The sequence below is a fragment of the Oncorhynchus clarkii genome, chromosome 33 (genome assembly GCF_045791955.1).
Source record: "Oncorhynchus clarkii lewisi isolate Uvic-CL-2024 chromosome 33, UVic_Ocla_1.0, whole genome shotgun sequence".
NCBI classification, from domain to species: Eukaryota; Metazoa; Chordata; class Actinopteri; order Salmoniformes; family Salmonidae; genus Oncorhynchus; species Oncorhynchus clarkii.
The window spans coordinates 25832548-25855308 of record NC_092179.1 but is presented as its reverse complement, the minus strand read 5'-3'; the positions used below and the strand labels follow the sequence as shown (position 1 = coordinate 25855308).

The 22761-nt window shown below is 46.2% G+C and overlaps 2 protein-coding genes across 2 annotated transcripts in view; both read left to right on the top strand.

Annotated features, from left to right (window-relative positions):
- Positions 1-3052, top strand: part of LOC139392958 (exocyst complex component 4) — a 224487-nt gene extending 221435 nt beyond the window's left edge. Inside the window, exon 17 of the mRNA XM_071141269.1 lies at positions 1048-3052. Coding sequence (XP_070997370.1) covers positions 1048-1285 — 238 coding nt within the window. The 3' untranslated portion in view covers positions 1286-3052. The remainder of the gene's footprint in view (positions 1-1047) is intronic.
- A 744-nt stretch (positions 3053-3796) lies between these two features.
- The window catches only part of LOC139392957 (leucine-rich repeats and guanylate kinase domain containing), a 41814-nt gene continuing 22849 nt past the window's right edge, over positions 3797-22761 (top strand). The window contains exons 1-12 of the mRNA XM_071141268.1: positions 3797-4003; positions 4248-4367; positions 4579-4660; positions 4900-5000; positions 5333-5414; positions 5519-5643; positions 9194-9337; positions 10203-10283; positions 10410-10496; positions 13111-13217; positions 13569-13688; positions 17391-17487. Coding sequence (XP_070997369.1) covers positions 3797-4003; positions 4248-4367; positions 4579-4660; positions 4900-5000; positions 5333-5414; positions 5519-5643; positions 9194-9337; positions 10203-10283; positions 10410-10496; positions 13111-13217; positions 13569-13688; positions 17391-17487 — 1353 coding nt within the window. The remainder of the gene's footprint in view (positions 4004-4247; positions 4368-4578; positions 4661-4899; positions 5001-5332; positions 5415-5518; positions 5644-9193; positions 9338-10202; positions 10284-10409; positions 10497-13110; positions 13218-13568; positions 13689-17390; positions 17488-22761) is intronic.

Below are 22761 nucleotides of genomic sequence, written 5' to 3'. Positions count from 1 at the left end.
GTACCAGATCAACAACATCATAGTGTTATGTGAGGCAGTATGGTACAGTAGTACTAGATCAACAACATCATAGTGTTATGTGAGGCAGTATGGTACAGTAGTACCAGATCAACAACATCATAGTGTTATGTGAGGCAGTATGGTACAGTAGTACCAGATCAACATCATAGTGTTATGTGGGGCAGTATGGTACAGTAGTACTAGATCAACAACATCATAGTGTTATGTGGGGCAGTATGGTACAGTAGTACCAGATCAACAACAGCATAGAGTTATGTGGGGCAGTATGGTACAGTAGTACTAGATCAACAACAGCATAGTGTTATGTGGGGCAGTATGGTACAGTAGTACTAGATCAACAACAACAACAGTGTTATGTGGGGCAGTATGGTACAGTAGTACCAGATCAACAACATCATAGTGTTATGTGTGGCAGTATGGTACAGTAGTACCAGATCAACATCATAGTGTTATGTGAGGCAGTATGGTACAGTAGTACCAGATCAACAACATCATAGTGTTATGTGGGGCAGTATGGTACAGTAGTACCAGATCAACAACATCATAGTGTTATGTGAGGCAGTATGGTACAGTAGTACCAGATCAACAACATCATAGTGTTATGTGAGGCAGTATGGTACAGTAGTACTAGATCAACAACAACAACAGTGTTATGTGGGGCAGTATGGTACAGTAGTACCAGATCAACAACATCATAGTGTTATGTGAGGCAGTATGGTACAGTCGTACCAGATCAACAACATCATAGTGTTATGTGAGGCAGTATGGTAGAGTAGTACTAGATCAACAACATCATAGTGTTGATTCCTTCCTTTTTTTCTACTCATCTCTACTACTGGTTACTGACCTTTGACCTCTCCTGTCCCCCATCTCCTTCCTTCCTTCCTTCCTCCCTCTAACCCCCTAACCACCATCTCCTTTCCCCTTTGCTCTGACCTCTTTGACCTCTGTCTTTTAGAGGGATTGGGATAACACAGAACATTCTCATGGGCATTGAACAATGAAGTCATCTCCTCCCCTGTTTAGGCAGTACTATGAGATGCTGTACAACGCTGCAGATGAGTTGCTCAACCTGGTGGTGGACCAGGGCGTTCGCTACACCGAGCTGGAGTACATCCACGCCCTCAGCCTGCTGCAGAGGAGCCAGACGGGCGTGGGAGACCTGAGCACGCAGAACGTCCGGCTGCAGCGCCTCAAGGAGATCATCTGCGAGCAGGCAGCCTTCAAGCAGGCCACCAAGGACAAGAAGATCACTACTGTTTGAGAGGGGGGGACATTGGTAGGCTGTTGTTGGCAATGGTCTGTTTGTATTACTGTCCAGTGTTTCTCAACCTCCTGTCTGGATAAAGGGTTTAGATTAAAGCTAGTATTTGAGAGCTGACCTAGCAGTGTCAGGTAACCGTCTGAGGGACTGGTCAGCACCTCCACAGGGACTGGTGTTGACCTGGGTTTGTAAAAGTCCTAACTGAGTCTTCATTAGATCCCATGGCAGACCGTAAATAACCATGTAATATGTTTTGGGGGTTGAGATAATGCTGGTATGCTGTACATTAATTATTTACTGATTTAAGGGTTGAACTTAGTTACCAATATGCATCTGTTGTTGTAACTCATCTGTTTATTCACTTGCAAGAATGCAGTTAGTTCCTCAAGAAATCACTCACACACACACACACACACACACTCTCCAATTTAAAAAATGACTCCCTTCAATCATCCCATATGTGGTCGGCCCTAGTCTCACCTGTGGAGAATGGGGGAATTTTCTGAGAGTCTGGCTTTGGGGCCTTTCTCATCTCATTGTCTCATTACATCTAACTGCTGCTCTCAATTACAGCTCTACCTCCAGCTCTCCCTCGTGGGCCCGCTGACTGTGTCTGCAATACCAGATGCCAGATTAGACTGTCTAGATTATCACTTCTCTCCCCCTGCTTGTGGCCATTTTGTGGTCATTCTTCTTCCCCAAGGACAAAGAAAGGAATTGGTTCCCCACCTCAGCTGTGGTTCACTCTATTTTTCTCTCACTTAGAATAATGTAGATTGGATATAATGTAGCTATAGCCGATTCTGATTAAAGTATTTGCCACTGTCCTGAAATGCATTGACTGTGCTGCAGCGTTGAGGTGTACATGTGTGCTCGGGGATGAGGGCCAATGTATCCAGTACAATTTATGTGTGTATTTTGTCCCAACACTCAAGGTCTTGAACTTAATAGGGATGTAATTGCAAATCACTACTCCCCTTCCTACCACTACAACTGTTAAAACTTCTGCTAGAACTATTCTAAAGTGAATACACTTCCAAGGAGTCACAAATCATTCCTTCCCCTGCATCCCCTCAGTATATTTAGTTAATTAACTCAGAGGAAAAGTACTTAACAAGAGCGGGGGAGGGAGGAAAGAGAACAGGGGAGAGTTGTGGCAGTGCTGTTCACCAGAACCCGCGCCACCATCCATCATAATGACATGTAGGCTGGGATCAATCTGAGCCTTGTGGTTGCCGGAGGGATTGCCTCGTGCCATAGGAACAGCATTTGTTTTACTCAGCACACGTACACACACACACTATGGAGGTCTCTATGGCTTGCAGTACTCTGCACAACTGAGGAGTTTTTTTCTGCTGATTTGGGAACAAGAGAACACTCCATCTGGATTTAAATGATCCCGTATATCGGACCCCTATACCCATATTTTAAATAATGGGGCAACTCATTGTAAAGATCTACAAATATATTTCACTTGTTTTTTTACGCTTTGCTTTATTTGTTTGTTTACTAAGACCTGTCGTTTTGCACATCTACAGTGTGTAATATGAGAGTGGTTTCATGTCTGATGAGTTTTTTCACACACATCTGATAAGAATGGAGGTGAATGAGTCCCGGTGTGATTTAAGGATGTACTTTCTCCATTGTCTGTTAAACGTCCCTTTCAGACCAACACCTTGACTATCACTCCTTCACTCAATTAAAGAAAGATGACCTGCCATTGTGTACACTGATCTTGCTGAAATAAAACCTCAAAATTCCCCTGTGTATATGAGCAGTTTGTGTGTTTTTGTACAATGAAAAGAGCCAGTTTCCTACCTTGTGTGGTCAAGGGACTAGTTTCTTCCATTGACACAGAGGAATTGACGAATGCCATACAGAACGAAACACTCCCCAAACAACATGGTCTGTCTATGCGCTGTTGCACCATATAATTCAAAGTCTTTTCACATTGACACAAATTGACTTTGTCCGATGATGTCATTTTACATAGACGGATCCAAAATATACACTGTCAGGAATTGAGCTCAGCTGCAAGATCTGATGGGACGTCAGAAGAAGGCTTTTCTATAGAATGATCAAGACCTGTTGAAAGATGTCTGATGCACAAAGCACACTGCTTGAAGTCTAGTATGTCAAGCTTTTTTCTGCATTTTGGTGAGCATGATGGAGGTTTCAACATGGTGATTAGTGTAAAGTTATTAGAAGATTTAATGGCTAATATTTGTCTCGAAACACTAAAATGAAAATGCATGAATATATTACTTTTTCCAGACGGTGGAACCTGGGAACCAGGGTTTGAAAGATTTTATGAACTGTTGGGAAGTAAATGAATCAAAAACGACATATCCCACAGTTCAATTCACCTACTGACGCTTCGTCTTCGTTACTAAGCAACAGAGAACGCTATCTGCTCCAGCTGAGCCAACTTTCAAAATAGCTACCTACCTAGGCTAATTAGTAAGTAAAAATATCCCCAAAGTATTCTCATGCCAAACAATTTCATCCAAAATGTCTTCTACTTCGACCATTTCCAATTTGCAAGATATCGGGAAGCAAACATCGCCCCAGTATTCCTCTGGGTCACCCACTTGCTACCCTCATGAGTCAGTGACACAGGAGACCACTGATGCGCAACCATTTCCTGCTGCGGTTCATCATCCGTGTGCAGACACGTTTTCAACCTCCGAGGAAGAGAAGGAGGAGAAGACAATGGAGGTAAGGGAGGAAGCTTGGGGTAACAGCTAAATTCATAAAGATGCTAACTACTTTAGTCAGATGGGCCATGAGGCTTGGTGAGTAACACGCTGTTTCTGTTAATTACTTTCAGGATGCAAGCAACTTCTCTCTTTCTCTCTCTTTCTACTCGGAGTTTCATAATAACAGAAGTTTGGTGCATAAAAACAATGCATTGACAGTGCATGACTTGTTCTATTGTGTACTGCAACATGTTTTGATGTAGCAATGTCTCATACAGAAAAACGATGGTGTGTTGACTGAAGAGGAAGTTTCCAGCTGTTTATCCAACCTGGGACACTCTGCCACTGGACTAGAGCATGTCTACCAGTTCCTCTTTGCACCTGTAAGAACACACACAACACACACACTTCAGGTTGATAGTGTAACCCCATCAATCGCTGATAATATGCTTTACAGGAGTAACTGTTTACCATCAGACTTTTCACGGAAGAATATCTAACAAATCTGTTTACTTTCCATTTGTGTTGCATTTCTTAACTTGTTTTGTTTTCTATGTCATGTGGAATTCAATTTCGGAATATGTCTCCATCCAGGGTCGAAATCTGAATAATGTATCCATCCTTTGCAATTACGTCCACCTTCAAAAGCTAGAACTTCCTTACAACAAAATAAAAGGTGTGTGTGTGTGTCTCTTATTAACAAATGCACTGTACGCCTTGTTATGATTCTAATTACTGATATAGAAAATGTAGCTTGATTAGCCTAATTAGTTAAACTGGGTTAATTTCTCATCGGTGCCCTTGTAACTTCTAGGCTTCAGGTTTGTATAATAACAGTTGTGTGTCAGGTGTTGCCATCTCTCCCCCTCTGCTCGCCCGACTCTCCTGACTCTACTAATGCATGTTGACTGGTAGATTTATCCTGTGTAAGCCACATGCCGTATCTCATCATCCTGGATGCCTCCCACAACCAACTCACCGACTTCTTTGGATTCCAGCCGCCCAAGAACCTCAAGGTGGGACCTTCAACAGACAGGATAAGACAACGCTTGATTTGTGGCTTGGGGTTTCTTGAAGCCTGTAGTCCCAGAAGATGGGTTCCAATCATCATAGACCATTTATACTGCAGTGTCCTTCCATATGCTTACTAAGTATTACCTACCCTGGAATGACAAGGAACTTACCAGGGTTGACTTCTTATTATTGTTTATCAGTGAGTTATACAGTACTAGTAGAATGTATCATATTATACATGCATTTGGTTGTTTATTTTCATATTTCTTCATTGCAAAAAGCATTTAAAGATTGGTCCACTTGATTCATTATTCATGTTTGTTGTATTCCGCAGGAGGTTAACTTTTCCCATAACCAGATGTCCGCGATGACACATTTGTCAGCCTACTCGTCTTTGAGTAAACTGAATCTGGACTGTATCCTTCAAAAAGTATTTACACAGACATACATACATGTCAAGTTCTTATCTAGACTACTTCCTCATTGTATACCATTCTTAACGTGTGCCCCTTCTGGATAGACAACTGTTTCAGTGAGATCGGTGGTCTTCTGCATTGTGCCAGCCTCACACACCTCAGCCTGGCACACAACAAGATCTCCTGTATCAGAGGCCTGGACAACCTGCCAATCAAAGACCTCTGTCTGGTAGGTCCTAACTGCTCCACCTGTTTCTTGAATTATTCAATTTCTAACACTTTTCATGGGTGTTATATATGGACATGTTACATGAATAATTACATTGCGTGTGTGTTTGTTGAATAATTAGATTCTTAAAGATAATATTTTACCATGCGTTATGCTCATATATGAATATGCCCATCCGGTTGTATAGACGCAGCTCTCTAAGCTCATCAGTACTGTGGTTAGTGGTTGGTCTTGTGGTTGATTTAATATGGCCTACCGACTAGGACACAAGTGTTTTCCTGTGAATCAGTTGTTTTCTGTTTTCACCTTGATGTCCCTTCCTGGTGTCTACATTCTTCCATTACGTCATGGCTTTTCTAAAAGGTTATCCCCCCAGTGTGGTGCCAGTTATGCTACACACAATATTTGAGCACTTCTTTCTCTTCAAACATGATGACAGCAGGTGGTGTATTTTTAACTCTCCCCTACCCCCTCTCTTCTGTCTCATATTTAAACCACAGACATAATTGAGCTTCAGCTTTTCAAAGACACACAGACATGGGCTCCAGTGTGAGAGCCACCATATGGCTGTGCCAGCGGGCCTCCAGACCCTTCCCTCTCCCTCTCTGACGGATGCTGGTGTCCTTTATCAAAGTGATTCCTCATCGTCAGCATGATGTAGCCGCGTCCCCTGTCCACTTCCACCCTCCCCTCTGGGACCAGCTGCCAGCGGCGTGAGCAAGCCTGGACCCTGTTCAACCCCCCCCCCCCTCTCCTCTCTTATTCCCTCACCCCTCCATAGCATCCCTGTCAACCAGGGAACCAGCCGCTGTCTCCATCTCCCCTCCCCCTTCCCTCTCGGCCCTCTCCTGCCCAGCCCCGCTCCCTAACAGCGTGCTATCTGTCAGCCAGCCTCCTCTCTCAGCCCATCACACCCTGGCCTCGAGAGCTTCCAGGGCTCCGCGCGGTCACCGTCCCCCGCTGTCGGCAGCCCTCTGCCAGGAAGGCTAGTGGAGGAGGGCAGGGCATGGTGGCCGTGGGGGCTGGCAGCCCACGCAGGGGGAAGGTAGGGTGGGGATGGGTCGTTACAGAGCAGGAGGGATGGTGGGTTCTAGAGGAGAGGAGGGCTGGTCTGTAGTGCTTTTGGTATGCCCACATCAGTGTCTGGCCAGCTGTTCACCTGTCACTCCTCACCTGTCAGCCCAGACCATTGGAGCTGGCCTGTCAATCATACACACATCTCAGGGAGAAGTTTTATACTCCTTACAGATGGGGAAGGGAACACTCAATGTTAACTTTGATAGTGAGGGTGGGGTGAGTATGTGTCAGTGTGTGCGTGTGACATGGGCGTGTGTGTGTGTGTGTGTGTGAGTAACATGGGCGTGTGTGTGTGTGTGTGTGTGTGTGTGTGTGTGTGTGTGTGTGACATGGGTGTGTGTGTTGACGTGTCTTTTGCATCATTAAAACTGAAGACTTATTTATCAAATAACTCTCTGTAATTATTATTACGCGATTAAACAGATTAATCATGTAACTGTAATTAACTAGGAAGTTCGGGGCACCAAGGAAAATATTCAGATTACAAAGTTATATTTTTTCTAATATAACTTTCAGATATTTTAATATCTGATCAATTAGTCTTCGAATTAATGAAATAGTATTTACCTCACGTTAGTCTCATTCCAAACGTTGTAAAGTGTTGGTTATTTGCACGAACCCAGTCTTCACTATGAGTCATCCATACATCAATTGCCTTAAAATCATTTATTTACTAACTAAGTAATTCACAGAAATAACAAACAGTAGATATGGCTACAAGGAAATGATAGGAGAATGATAGGAGAATGTTCCCTAGTGGGCTAAACCGGCATGGCGGCTTGTTAGACAAAAGGGGAGTGGGGGGTCAGCTGAGGAGACACTACAGAGTTGAATATTATAACAATTGAAATGCTAATCCTTTGCACATGAACGCTCACTCATTCGGGAACAATTGCAATCAATATATATATTTACGCTCAGTGTGTCGTCGGGATCTCTGTTGAAAAGTTTGTTTCTGTTGGAGAGTGTCCGCCCTCTCTCTCTGTCGTGGTTAGAATGGATAGTTCAGAGTGACATTCATTCATGTCGTTATAGAATAGATGTTTCGGCGGTTGTCGGTCTTCGCGTTCAATGACACCGAATTCCTAGCTGCAGACTAGTAATTAATATCAAAGACTTGTTCTTATTCTATCGGTATCAATAGTCTTAAGAGTTTAACCACGTGGTATGGATAAAAGATTCAGCCATCTACTCAAACCTTAGCTTATACTCAGGTCTCTACTCAAACCTTGGCCCTCTCGTGGTAAGCTGGTCTGCAACCTTTAGCCATCTCGTAATTGAGGTAAGCTCGTTCTGGTGATAGAAAACACAGGTGGAGGTTTTATTTGGGACACAGAAAAAGTCTGTTTCATGACGCCAGGTCCTGTCTGTGCCCCTGGGAGTGTGCCAATGACTTAGTGAAACTTTTTAGGGAATTGGAGTTTCCTTCATTAAACAGTCCAAAATCACATTACACAACCTCACTCATTAATCTTATACAACAATTAGATGTAAGCCTCATAACTGAGGCTATTGTATAAAAAGCGTTATGGTAATGTGGTCGAATTGTCTCCCATGAGTTTCACAAAATTGTACCAAACGGACCAGTTCGTAGCTGGATTCTTCTCCGATCTTTTATACCTTCTCCAGAACATAAATGTCGTTCGGTTCTCCAGTTCTGTGAGGAAGAAGAAATTCATTTGTTCTCTCTATGAAAACTCACTCTCTCTATACTGTCTGGCCATGAGGCAGGATCTTCTCTAAGAATTTACGACCGGCCCCCCGGGTGGCGCAGTGGTTAAGGGCGAGGTACTGCAGCGCCAGCTGTGCCACCAGAGACTCTGGGTTCGCGCCCAGGCTCTGTCGTAACTGGCTGCGACCGGGAGGTCCGTGGGGTGACGCACAATTGGCCTAGCGTCGTCCGGGTTAGGGAGGGTTTGGCCGGTAGGGATATCCTTGTCTCATCGCGCACCAGCGACTCCTGTGGCGGGCCGGGCGCAGTGCACGCTAACCAAGGTTGCCAGGTGCACGGTGTTTCCTCCGACACATCCAACCCGGCTGACTTCCGGGTTGGATGCGCGCTGTGTTCAGAAGCAGTGCGGCTTGGTTGGGTTGTGTATCGGAGGATGCATGACTTTCAACCTTCGTCTCTCCCGTACGGGAGTTGTAGCGATGAGACAAGATAGTAGCTACTAACAATTGGATACCACAAAATTGGGGAGAAAAGGGTGTAAAAATTCAACAAAGAAAGAATTTACGACCTCTCTGACCACAGCAGCCTGGTTGTAAGGAGACAGACAGAGAGAGATGGTACAGAGGTAGGGAGGTGGTACTCGCTGTGTCCAAAGAGGGCAACGTCGTGACAGTGTGTAGGAGGAGGGAGAGTTGTGTGTGTGTGTGAGCTTGTATGAGTTCATTAATATGTGTGTGTGTATTTGTCCACACGGTATTCATATTCCCAGTGTTTGTCATGTATCACGTCCTCTCTATCCAGAGGGGGAATCAGATTGAGAAGATAGAGAATGTGGAGACTCTGAGAACCCTGCAGGTCCTGGATCTGTCTCTGAACCGCATCAGCAGTCTGTCAGGCCTGCAGAATCTCCATCTGCTGGGCTCCATCAATCTGGAGAGTAACCTGGTGAGACACAGTCCATTCCTTAATGTCCTGCTCTCTTGTCGACCTTGGTTACCCTCCCTAATTCCTTAATGTCCTGCTCTCCTGTCAAACTGGAGAGTAACCTGGTGAGACACAGTCCATTCCTTAATGTCCTGCTCTCCTGTCAAACTGGAGAGGAACCTGGTGAGACACAGTCCATTCCTTAATGTCCTGCTCTCCTGTCAAACTGGAGAGGAACCTGGTGAGACACAGTCCATTCCTTAATGTCCTGCTCTCCTGTCAAACTGGAGAGGAACCTGGTGAGACACAGTCCATTCCTTAATGTCCTGCTCTCTTCTCAAACTGGAGAGGAACCTGGTGAGACACAGTCCACTCCTTAATGTCCTGCTCTCTTCTCAAACTGGAGAGTAACCTGGTGAGACACAGTCCATTCCTTAATGTCCTGCTCTCCTGTCAAACTGGAGAGGAACCTGGTGAGACACAGTCCATTCCTTAATGTCCTGCTCTCCTGTCAAACTGGAGAGGTACCTGGTGAGACACAGTCCATTCCTTAATGTCCTGCTCTCTTCTCAAACTGGAGAGGAACCTGGTGAGACACAGTCCATTCCTTAATGTCCTGCTCTCCTGTCAAACTGGAGAGGTACCTGGTGAGACACAGTCCATTCCCTAATGTCCTGCTCTTGTCTCTGCCACTGTCTGCATGGTACCAATGGCCAGTATCACTAAACCACCTAGCGACTGTATACCAGGAGCTGAGTGATAAAGCTATTCCACTGCATCAACTGATAGATTGGCTGTGGTATTACATTTAGTTTTAATAGTTTTTAAAGGATTTATTCTTGATCCAAGCATCAGATCTTTTTTCTCTATGATATACTGTTCTCAGATCAGTGAAATCAAGGAGGCCACACACATCCATGACCTGTGCCTGCTCCGGGAGCTGAATCTGCAGAGAAACCTAGTCCAGGTAGCTGCACTGCACCTACACCCAGAACACATCACTAAACAAGTTAGCTCCCTAATGCTGTCTGCTTCCTCTGTACTGACAATAGACATGTCCATGCTGCTTCTTTCACTGTTGTGTCAACCCCAGGAGCAACTGGACTACAGACTGGCAGTGATCTTCCTCCTTCAACACCTGACTGGCCTGGACCAGGAGAAAGTCACAGTAGAGGAGAAGGCAGGTTGGATGTATGAGATGGTTATCAGTGATGGAACTTAAGGATTTTGGGCCGGGCTAGTAGACTGCCACTGGCCAGCCGGGCTAGTAGACTGCTGCTGGCCAGCCGGGCTAGTAGACTGCCGCTGGCCAGCCGGGCTAGTAGACTGCCGCTGGCCAGCCGGGCTAGTAGACTGGTGCTGGCCAGCCGGGCTAGTAGACTGGTGCTGGCCAGCCAGGCTGGGCTAGAAGACTGGCGCTGGCCAGCCTGGCTAGTAGACTAGCGCTGGCCAGCCGGGCTAGTAGACTGGCGCTGGCCAGCCGGGCTAGTAGACTGCCGCTGGCCAGCCGGGCTAGTAGACTGGTGCTAGCCGGCTGGCTAGTAGACTGCCACTGGTCAGCGGGCTAGTATACTGGCGCTGGCCAGCCGGCTGGCTAGTAGACTGGCACTGGCCAGCCGGCTAGCTAGTAGACCACATTTGATACTAGCCTACAGTAGGTCCAAAATCTGCTGGGTGAAGATGGAAAAGACAACATTTCTCCTGCATCTCGGGCTAGCTTGGTAATGTTCTATTAGATGTCCATCCCTGTGTGTAATACTGTGCCTATAGGAAGTGGAGGAGGGGCATCAATAACTGAGTGGCATGTTTTGCTAATTGGGACAGTGAATGCTAACCTGGTATGTTTTTATTTACAACAGTGGTCATCTGTCAGGATCTGTAGAGGTTTTATAATATAGGTCAATGATACAGTTGAAGTCTGAAGTTTACATACACTTAGGTTGGAGTCATTAAACTCGTTTTTCAACCACTCCACAAATCTCTTGTTAACAAACTATAGTTTTGACAAGTTGGTTAGGACATCTACTTTGTGCATGACACAAGTAATTTTTCCAACAATTGTTTACAGACAGATTATTTCACTTATAATTCACTATATCACAATTCCAGTGGGTCAGAAGTTTACATACACTAAGTTGACTGTATCTTTAAACAGCTTGGAAAATTGTCATGTCATGGCTTTAGAAGCTTCTGATAGGCTAATTGACATAATTTGAGTCAATTGGAGGTGTACCTGTGGATGTATTTCAAGGCCTACCTTCAAACTCAGTGGCTCTTTGCTTGACATCATGGGAAAATCAAAAGAAATCAGCCAAGACCTCAGAAAATAAATTGTAGACCTCCACAAGTCTGGTTCATCCTTGGGAGCAATTTCCAAACACCTGAAGGTACCACATTCCTCTGTACAAACAATAGTACTGAAGTATAAACACCATGGGACCACGCAGCGTTCATACCGCTCAGAAAGGAGACGCGTTCTGTCTCCTAGAGGTGAACGTACTTTGGTGCGAAAAGTGCAAATCAATCCCAGAACAACAGCAAAGGACCTTGTGTAGATGCTGGAGGAAGCAGGTACAAAAGTATCTATATCCACAGTAAAACGAGTCCTATAGCGACATAAGCCACTGCTCCAAAACCACCACGAAGAAAAAAACAGACTACGGTTTGCAACTGCACATGGCGAGAAAAATCTTACTTTTTGTAGAAATATCCTCTAGAACTGTTTGGCTATAATGACCATCGTTATGTTTAGAGGAAAAAGGGGGAGGCTTGCAAGCTGAAGAACACCATCCCAACCGTGACGCACTGGGGTGCTTTGCTGCAGAAGGGACTGATGCACTTCACAAAATAGATGGCATCATGAAGTTAAAGTTTGGTCGCAAATGGGTCTTCCAAATGCACAATGACCCCAAGCATACTTCCAAAGTTGTGGCAAAATGGCTTAAGGACAACAATGTCAAGGTATTGGAGTGGCCATCACAAAGCCCTGACCTCAATCCTATAGAATGTGTGGGCAGAATTGAAAAGTGTGTGCGAGCAAGGAGGCCTACAAACCTGGCTCAGTTACACCAGCTCAGTCAGGAGGAATGGGCCAAAATTCACCAAACTTATTGTGGGAAGCTTGTGGAAGGCTACCTGAAACGTTTGACCCAAGTTAAACAATTTAAAGGCAATGCTACCAAATACTAATTCAGTGTATGTAAACTTCTGACCCACTGGGAATGTGATGAAAGAAATAAAAGCTGAAATAAATCATTCTCTCTACTATTATTCTGACATTTCACATTCTTAAAATAAAGTGGTGATCCTAACTGACCTAAGAGGGAATTTTTACTCTGATTAAATGTCAGGAATTGTGAAAAACTGAGTTTAAATGTATTTGGCTGAGGTGTATGTAAACTTCTGACTGTACATACGTTACTTCTAGATAGGACTGACTTGAAGTAAGATATTTATCGGCAATGTCACATATGAACGTCTCCCCCTGTGTTCCCCAGGTGTCTGCTGTGAACATTGTTACATATGAACGTCTCCCCCTGTGTTCCCCAGGTGTCTGCTGTGAACATTGTTACATATGAACGTCTCCCCCTGTGTTCCCCAGGTCTCAGCATATGAACGTCTCCCCCTGTGTTCTCCAGGTGTCTGCTGTGAACATTGTGACATATGAACGTCTCCCCCTGTGTTCTCCAGGTGTCTGCTGTGAACATTGTTACATATGAACGTCTCCCCCTGTGTTCTCCAGGTGTCTTCTGTGAACATTGTGACATATGAATGTCTCCCCCTGTGTTCTCCAGGTCTCGGCTGTGAACAAGTACGACCCTCCTCTGGAGGTAGTGGCAGCCAGGGAGCACATGAATCACATGGTATACCAGCTGATGCAGCCCCAGGTCATCTACGATAGGTAAAAACAGCACGATCCGCCAACTACCCTGACTGGACTACCCTCCTTAGAACACGACTTTCAGCCAATCAGAAGTCGATACGATGAATATTCTAAATAAAACTTACATACTAAATTAACTTGTTCTGGCAATCTTTAAAAATGAAGAAACGTAGCTTTTCTGACATTTATACTCTATTTATACATCATAGAAACTGACCTATCCCGTGGCCTAGAAAAATCAGATTTTTCTGATTGGCTTGTTGTCCTGAACAATGGTAAAGTACCTCCTAGAATCTTTATCCTTGTGCTCTCCCTCTCTCTAAATGGTGTACTGTGTCATCCATGTGTTGCTGTGTGCGTGTGTCCCAGCACCCTGCCCAGTCTTGACTCTCCCTACCCCATGCTGGTGTTGACTGGGCCCCAGGCTTGTGGGAAGAGAGAGCTGGCCCACAAGCTCTGCCGAGAGTTCAACGACTTCTTCGCCTACGGGTGAGTCCCAAGTGCCAAATGGTACCCTATTTCCTACATAGTAGTGCACTACTTTTGGCAAGCTGTGGCCAAACTCTGGGGGCTTGTGTGCATCCATAAAGCACACTTTTCCATATATAGTGCACTACTTTTGGCCAGCTTGCTTCTCGCATTTTGTGCTCATTAGAATAGACTTTATCAAAGGATGCAGTTACCTTAAATATGAGAAGGCCTGGTCACAGAGGTGAAGGCTAGGGTTAGGGTTATTGTTTAGGATGGTACTAAATATATTTCACAAGGATCCCCTCTGGTTCCCCATCCATAGATACATGATACTTCCACACTGTTAAACCAGATGTTCAATACCTCCAACACATGAGCAATGGGGAGTGATAAATAACAAGGTTCCCCACCACGGACAATAGAAGAAATAAGAAGCAGTAAATAGTGGTAGAGAGAGCACGAACACTGGAGCGCTGGAATCAAAAGAACATCTGCTGGACATGGCTTGTCTATGGCTCTCACCTTACGCTGGTTTTAATAGAAACCTCTACACCAGGGTTCTCTATCCCTGTTCCTGGAGAGCTACCCTCCAGTTGGTTTTCAATCCAACCCTGTTCCTGGAGAGCTACCCTCCTGTAGGTTTTCACTCCAACCCTGTTCCTGGAGAGCTACCCTCCTGTAGGTTTTAACTCCAACCCTGTTCCTGGAGAGCTACCCTCCTGTAGGTTGTAACTCCAACCCTGTTCCTGGAGAGCTACCCTCCTGTAGGTTTTCACTCCAACCCTGTTCCTGGAGAGCTACCCTCCTGTAGGTTTTCACTCCAACCCTGTTCCTGGAGAGCTACCCTCCTGTAGGTTTTCACTCCAACCCTGTTCCTGGAGAGCTACCCTCCTGTAGGTTTTCACTCCAACCCTGTTCCTGGAGAGCTACCCTCCTGTAGGTTTTCACTCCAACCCTGTTCCTGGAGAGCTACCCTCCTGTAGGTTTTCACTCCAACCCTGTTCCTGGAGAGCTACCCTCCTGTAGGTTTTCACTCCAACCCTGTTCCTGGAGAGCTACCCTCCTGTAGGTTTTAACTCCAACCCTGTTCCTGGAGAGCTACCCTCCTGTAGGTTTTAACTCCAACCCTGTTCCTGGAGAGCTACCCTCCTGTAGGTTTTCACTCCAACCCTGTTCCTGGAGAGCTACCCTCCTGTAGGTTTTCACTCTAACCCTGTTCCTGGAGAGCTACCCTCCTGTAGGTTTTAACCCAAACCCTGTTCCTGGAGAGCCACCCTCCTGTAGGTTTTCACTCCAACCCTGTTCCTGGAGAGCCACCCTCCTGTAGGTTTTAACCCAAACCCTGTTCCTGGAGAGCCACCCTCCTGTAGGTTTTAACTCCAACCCTATTCCTGGAGAGCTACCCTCCTGTAGGTTTTAACTCCAACCCTGTTCCTGGAGAGCTACCCTCCTGTAGGTTTTCACTCCAACCCTGTTCCTTGAGAGATACCCTCCTGTAGGTTTTAACTCCAACCCTGTTCCTGGAGAGCCACCCTCCTGTAGGTTTTCACTCCAACCCTGTTCCTGGAGAGCTACCCTCCTGTAGGTTTTAACTCCAACCCTGTTCCTGGAGAGCTACCCTCCTGTAGGTTGTAACTCCAACCCTGTTCCTGGAGAGCTACCCTCCTGTAGGTTTTCACTCCAACCCTGTTCCTGGAGAGCTACCCTCCTGTAGGTTTTCACTCCAACCCTGTTCCTGGAGAGCTACCCTCCTGTAGGTTTTCACTCCAACCCTGTTCCTGGAGAGCTACGCTCCTGTAGGTTTTCACTCCAACCCTGTTCCTGGAGAGCTACCCTCCTGTAGGTTTTCACTCCAACCCTGTTCCTGGAGAGCGACCCTCCTGTAGGTTTTCACTCCAACCCTGTTCCTGGAGAGCTACCCTCCTGTAGGTTTTCACTCCAACCCTGTTCCTGGAGAGCTACCCTCCTGTAGGTTTTAACTCCAACCCTGTTCCTGGAGAGCTACCCTCCTGTAGGTTTTCACTCTAACCCTGTTCCTGGAGAGCTACCCTCCTGTAGGTTTTAACCCAAACCCTGTTCCTGGAGAGCCACCCTCCTGTAGGTTTTCACTCCAACCCTGTTCCTGGAGAGCCACCCTCCTGTAGGTTTTAACCCAAACCCTGTTCCTGGAGAGCCACCCTCCTGTAGGTTTTAACTCCAACCCTGTTCCTGGAGAGCTACCCTCCTGTAGGTTTTCACTCCAACCCTGTTCCTGGAGAGCTACCCTCCTGTAGGTTTTCACTCCAACCCTGTTCCTTGAGAGATACCCTCCTGTAGGTTTTAACTCCAACCCTGTTCCTGGAGAGCCACCCTCCTGTAGGTTTTCACTCCAACCCTGTTCCTGGAGAGCTACCCTCCTGTAGGTTTTAACTCCAACCCTGTTCCTGGAGAGCTACCCTCCTGTAGGTTGTAACTCCAACCCTGTTCCTGGAGAGCTACCCTCCTGTAGGTTTTCACTCCAATCCTGTTCCTGGAGAGCTACCCTCCTGTAGGTTTTCACTCCAACCCTGTTCCTGGAGAGCTACCCTCCTGTAGGTTTTCACTCCAACCCTGTTCCTGGAGAGCTACCCTCCTGTAGGTTTTCACTCTAACGCTGTTCCTGGAGAGCTACCCTCCTGTAGGTTTTAACCCAAACCCTGTTCCTGGAGAGCCACCCTCGTGTAGGTTTTCACTCCAACCCTGTTCCTGGAGAGCCACCCTCCTGTAGGTTTTAACCCAAACCCTGTTCCTGGAGAGCCACCCTCCTGTAGGTTTTAACTCCAACCCTATTCCTGGAGAGCTACCCTCCTGTAGGTTTTAACTCCAACCCTGTTCCTGGAGAGCTACCCTCCTGTAGGTTTTCACTCCAACCCTGTTCCTTGAGAGATACCCTCCTGTAGGTTTTAACTCCAACCCTGTTCCTGGAGAGCCACCCTCCTGTAGGTTTTAACTCCAACCCTGTTCCTGGAGAGCTACCCTCCTGTAGGTTTGAACCCAAACCCTGTTCCTGGAGAGCTACCCTCCTGTAGGTTTGAACCCAAACCCTGTTCCTGGAGAGCGACCCTCCTGTAGGTTTTAACTCCAACACCATTTGTAACTAACCTGATTCAGTTGATCAACCAACTAATTATTAGAATCGGGTACGTTAGATGAGGGTTGGAGTGAAATCCTCCAGGAGGGTGGCTCTCCATGAACATGTTTGGAGAGCCCTGCTCTACACACAGACACCCGCACACACACTTCCTTCTACATCCCCGAACCCAGGGGAGGTCGCCCCATCCCAGCCCCTGTCCTCTCCAGAGCTAACGTAAAAAACAGTTAACATACTTACCCCTCCAAAATGACAATAACCTGTTGATGTGGCCATGGAGTGCTCCACTTCACCTGGGTAGTGGAGTTGGTGTGTGTGCGCTTGTGTGCATCAAAGCGAGTGTGTGGCACGTGTCCGTCTGTATGTCTAGTCTGTCCGTTATTCTGTCTCGGTGTGTTGCAATACCATTATGATCCTTAGGAGTTTTTGATTATTTTAAATGTTGGATTATTGTGGCTTGTTGACCTTTACTGCATTGATTGATAGGAACATAAGCAGTTCGCTGCAGCCATAACACCTGCTAAACTGTGTACATGACCAATGAAGTTGAGTTGCTAGCTTGAATGTATTGCTGTATTGCCATTGGAACCATTTGTGTCTTGTTGTCACAGAACCTGCCATACCACCAGGGGTCCCTACTTTGGAGAGGAGGACGGGAGCGACTACCATTTTGTCACGGAGGAAGATTTTCAGAACATGATTCACATGGTACATGTTTGAGATTGACTATGTTGCTGTGTGATTGAGCAGAATTACTGATCAACAAATCACCTTGCATCCATTGTTTGATTAACGTTAGCGATTCTGCCCCTCGCTTTGCTCAAACTGATCCCCTCAAACACACTGATAGTGTGTCAGTCTCAGATTCATTTAAATTCTTTCCGTTCGTAAAGATAAAATGTGAAGGTTACACAAGCCATGGGTAGCCCTGTCCATGACACCACATCTTCATCGTACTTCAGAATTTAAATATACAGTGTCTTCGGAAACTATTCAAATCCCTTGACTTTTGCTACGTTACAACCTTACAAATCCTTAGAAATCTACACACAATACCTCATAATGACGCAGCGAAACAGGTTTTGAGAGTTTCTTGCAAATGTCAACAAACAAAAAAAAACGTTTTTAAAGTAAGATTTACATAAATATTCAGACCCTTTGCTATCAAATCAAATCAAATTTTATTTGTCACATACACATGGTTAGCAGATGTTAATGCGAGTGTAGCGAAATGCTTGTGCTTCTAGTTCCGACAATGCAGTAATAACAAGTAATCTAACTAACAATTCCAAAACTACTGTCTTGTACACAGTGTGAGGGGATAAAGAATATGTACATAAGGATATATGAATGAGTGATGGTACAGAGCAGCATAGGCAAGATACAGTAGATGGTATCGAGTACAGTATGTACAAATGAGATGAGTATGTAAACAAAGTGGCATAGTTTAAAGTGGCTAGTGATACATGTATTACATAAGGATACAGTCGATGATATAGAGTACAGTATATACGTATGCATATGAGATGAATAATGTAGGGTAAGTAACATTATATAAGGTAGCATTGTTTAAAGTGGCTAGTGATATATTTACATCATTTCCCATCAATTCCCATTATTAAAGTGGCTGGAGTTGAGTCAGTGTCAGTGTGTTGGCAGCAGCCACTCAGTGTTAGTGGTGGCTGTTTAACAGTCTGATGGCCTTGAGATAGAAGCTGTTTTTCAGTCTCTCGGTCCCAGCTTTGATGCACCTGTACTGACCTCGCCTTCTGGATGATAGCGGGGTGAACAGGCAGTGGCTCGGGTGGTTGATGTCCTTGATGATCTTTATGGCCTTCCTGTGACATCGGGTGGTGTAGGTGTCCTGGAGGGCAGGTAGTTTGCCCCCGGTGATGCGTTGTGCAGACCTCACTACCCTCTGGAGAGCCTTACGGTTGAGGGCGGTGCAGTTGCCATACCAGGCGGTGATACAGCCCGCCAGGATGCTCTCGATTGTGCATCTGTAGAAGTTTGTGAGTGCTTTTGGTGACAAGCCAAATTTCTTCAGCCTCCTGAGGTTGAAGAGGCGCTGCTGCGCCTTCTTCACGATGCTGTCTGTGTGAGTGGACCAATTCAGTTTGTCTGTGATGTGTATGCCGAGGAACTTAAAACTTGCTACCCTCTCCACTACTGTTCCATCGATGTGGATAGGGGGGTGTTCCCTCTGCTGTTTCCTGAAGTCCACAATCATCTCCTTAGTTTTGTTGACGTTGAGTGTGAGGTTATTTTCCTGACACCACACTCCGAGGGCCCTCACCTCCTCCCTGTAGGCCGTCTCGTCGTTGTTGGTAATCAAGCCTACCACTGTTGTGTCGTCCGCAAACTTGATGATTGAGTTGGAGGCGTGCGTGGCCACGCAGTCGTGGGTGAACAGGGAGTACAGGAGAGGGCTCAGAACGCACCCTTGTGGGGCCCCAGTGTTGAGGATCAGCGGGGAGGAGATGTTGTTGCCTACCCTCACCACCTGGGGGCGGCCCGTCAGGAAGTCCAGTACCCAGTTGCACAGGGCGGGGTCGAGACCCAGGGTCTCGAGCTTGATGACAAGCTTGGAGGGTACTATGGTGTTGAATGCCGAGCTGTAGTCGATGAACAGCATTCTCACATAGGTATTCCTCTTGTCCAGATAGGTTAGGGCAGTGTGCAGTGTGGTTGAGATTGCATCGTCTGTGGACCTATTTGGGCGGTAAGCAAATTGGAGTGGGTCTAGGGTGTCAGGTAGGGTGGAGGTGATATGGTCCTTGACTAGTCTCTCAAAGCACTTCATGATGACGGATGTGAGTGCTACGGGGCGGTAGTCGTTTAGCTCAGTTAACTTAGCTTTCTTGGGAACAGGAACAATGGTGGCCCTCTTGAAGCATGTGGGAACAGCAGACTGGTATAGGGATTGATTGAATATGTCCGTAAACACACCGGCCAGCTGGTCTGCGCATGCTCTGAGGGCGCGGCTGGGGATGCCGTCTGGGCCTGCAGCCTTGCGAGGGTTAACACGTTTAAATGTCTTACTCACCTCGGCTGCAGTGAAGGAGAGACCGCATGTTTTCGTTGCAGGCCGTGTCAGTGGCACTGTATTGTCCTCAAAGCGGGCAAAAAAGTTATTTAGTCTGCCTGGGAGCAAGACATCCTGGTCCGTGACTGGGCTGGATTTCTTCCTGTAGTCCGTGATTGACTGTAGACCCTGCCACATGCCTCTTGTGTCTGAGCCGTTGAATTGAGATTCTACTTTGTCTCTGTACTGGCGCTTAGCTTGTTTGATAGCCTTGCGGAGGGAATAGCTGCACTGTTTGTATTCGGTCATGTTACCAGACACCTTGCCCTGATTAAAAGCAGTGGTTCTCGCTTTCAGTTTCACACGAATGCTGCCATCAATCCACGGTTTCTGGTTAGGGAATGTTTTAATCGTTGCTATGGGAACGACATCTTCAACGCACGTTCTAATGAACTCGCACACCGAATCAGCGTATTCGTCAATGTTGTTATCTGACGCAATACGAAACATCTCCCAGTCCACGTGATGGAAGCAGTCTTGGAGTGTGGAGTCAGCTTGGTCGGACCAGCGTTGGACAGACCTCAGCGTGGGAGCCTCTTGTTTTAGTTTCTGTCTGTAGGCAGGGATCAACAAAATGGAGTCGTGGTCAGATCCAAGGTCTTTCCACCCCTGGTTGCGCAATCGATATGCTGATAAAATTTAGGGAGTCTTGTTTTCAGATTAGCCTTGTTAAAATCCCCAGCTACAATGAATGCAGCCTCCGGATAAATCGTTTCCAGTTTGCAGAGAGTTAAATAAAGTTCGTTCAGAGCCATCGATGTGTCTGCTTGGGGGGCGGATATATACGGCTGTGATTATAATCGAAGAGAATTCTCTTGGTAGATAATGCGGTCTACATTTGATTGTGAGGAATTCTAAATCAGGTGAACAGAAGGATTTGAGTTCCTGTATGTTTCTTTCATCACACCATGTCACGTTGGCCATGAGGCATATGCCCCCGCCCCTCTTCTTACCAGAAAGATGTTTGTTTCTGTCAGCGCGATGCGTGGAGAAACCCGTTGGCTGCACCGCTTCGGATAGAGTCTCTCCAGTGAGCCATGTTTCAGTGAAGCAAAGGACGTTACAGTCTCTGATGTCCCTCTGGAATGCTACCCTTGCTCGGATTTCATCAACCTTGTTGTCAAGAGACTGGACATTGGCAAGAAGAATGCTAGGGAGTGGTGCGCGGTGTGCCCGTCTCCGGAGTCTGACCAGAAGACCGCCTCGTTTCCCTCTCTTTCGGAGTCGTTTTTTTTTGGGTCGCTGCATAGGATCCACTCCGTTGTCCTGTTTGTAAGGCAGAACACAGGGTCCGCGTTGCGAAAAACATATTCTTGGTCGTACTGTTGGTGAGTTGACGCTGATCTTATATTCAGTAGTTCTTCTCGACTGTATGTAATGAAACCTAAGATGACCTGGGGTACTAATGTAAGAAATAACACATAAAAAAACAAAAAACTGCATCGTTTCCTAGGAACGCGAAGCGAGGCGGCCATCTCTGTCGGCGCCGGAAATTAGCTGGTTGATCAATTTCGTGACTCGAAATATAGCTCAGGTGCATCCTGTTTCCATTGATTATCCTTGAGATGTTTCTACAACTTGATTGGAGTTCACATGTGGTAAATTCAATTGATTAGACATGATTTGGAAAGGCACACACCTGTCTATGTAAGGTCCCACAGTTGACAGTGCATGTCAGAGCAAAAACTAAGCCATGATGTCGAAGGAATTGTCCGTAGAGCTCCGAGACAGGATTTTGTTGATGCTCAGATTTGGTGAAGGGTACCAAAACATTTCTTTCAGCATTGAAGTTCCCCAGGAACACAAGGGCCTCCATTATTCTTAAATGGAAGAAGTTTGGAACCACCAAGACTCTTTCTAGAGCTGGCCGCCGGCCAAACTGAGAAATCGGGGGAGAAGGGCCTTGGTCAGGGAGGTGACCAAGAACCTGATGGTCTCACTGACAGAGTTCTAGAGTTCCTCTGTGGAGACAACCATCTCTTCACATCTCCACCAATCAGGCCTTTATGGTAGAGTGGCCAGACAGAAGCCACTCCTCAGTAAAAGGCACATGACAGCCCACTTTTAGTTTGCCAAAAGGCACCCAAAGACTCTCAGACCATGAGAAACAAGATTTATCTGGTTTGATGAAACCAAGATTGAACTCTTTGGCCTTAATGCCAAGCGTCATGGTTGGAGGAAACACTACGCTGAAGCATGGTGGTGGCAGCATCATGCTGTGGGGATGTTTTTCAGCGGCAGGGACCAGGAGACTATTCCGAATTGAGGCAAAGACGAACAGAGCGAAGTACAGAGAGATCCTTGATGAAAACCTGCTCCAGAGCGCTCAGGACCTCAGACTGGGGGCGAACGTTCACCTTCCAACAGGACAATGACCCTAAGCACACAGCCTAGACAACTCAGGGGTGGCTTCGGGACAATGTCCATTCCAGCCAGAGCCCGGACTTGAACCCGATCGAACATCTCTAGAGAGACCTGAAAGTAGCTGTGCAGCAACCTGACTGAGCTTGAGAGGATCTGCAGAGAAAAATGGGAGAAACTCCCCAAATAAAGGTGTGCCAAGCTTGTAGCGTCATACCCAAGAAGACTCAGGCTGTAATTGATGCCTAAGGTGCTTCATCAAAGGGTCTGAATACTTACACTACCGTTCAAAAGTTTGGGGTCACTTAGAAATGTCCTTGTTTTTGAAAGAAAAGCACAAAAAAATGTCCATTAACATAACATCAAATTGATCAGAAATACAGTGTTGACATGTTTTATGTTGTAAATGAGTATTATAGATGGAAAAGGCAGATTTTTCTTCTTTTTTTTCTTTTTTTTTTTCTACATAGGTGTACAGAGGCCCATTTTCAGCAACCACCACTCCAGTGTTCCAATGGCACATTGTGTTAGCTAAT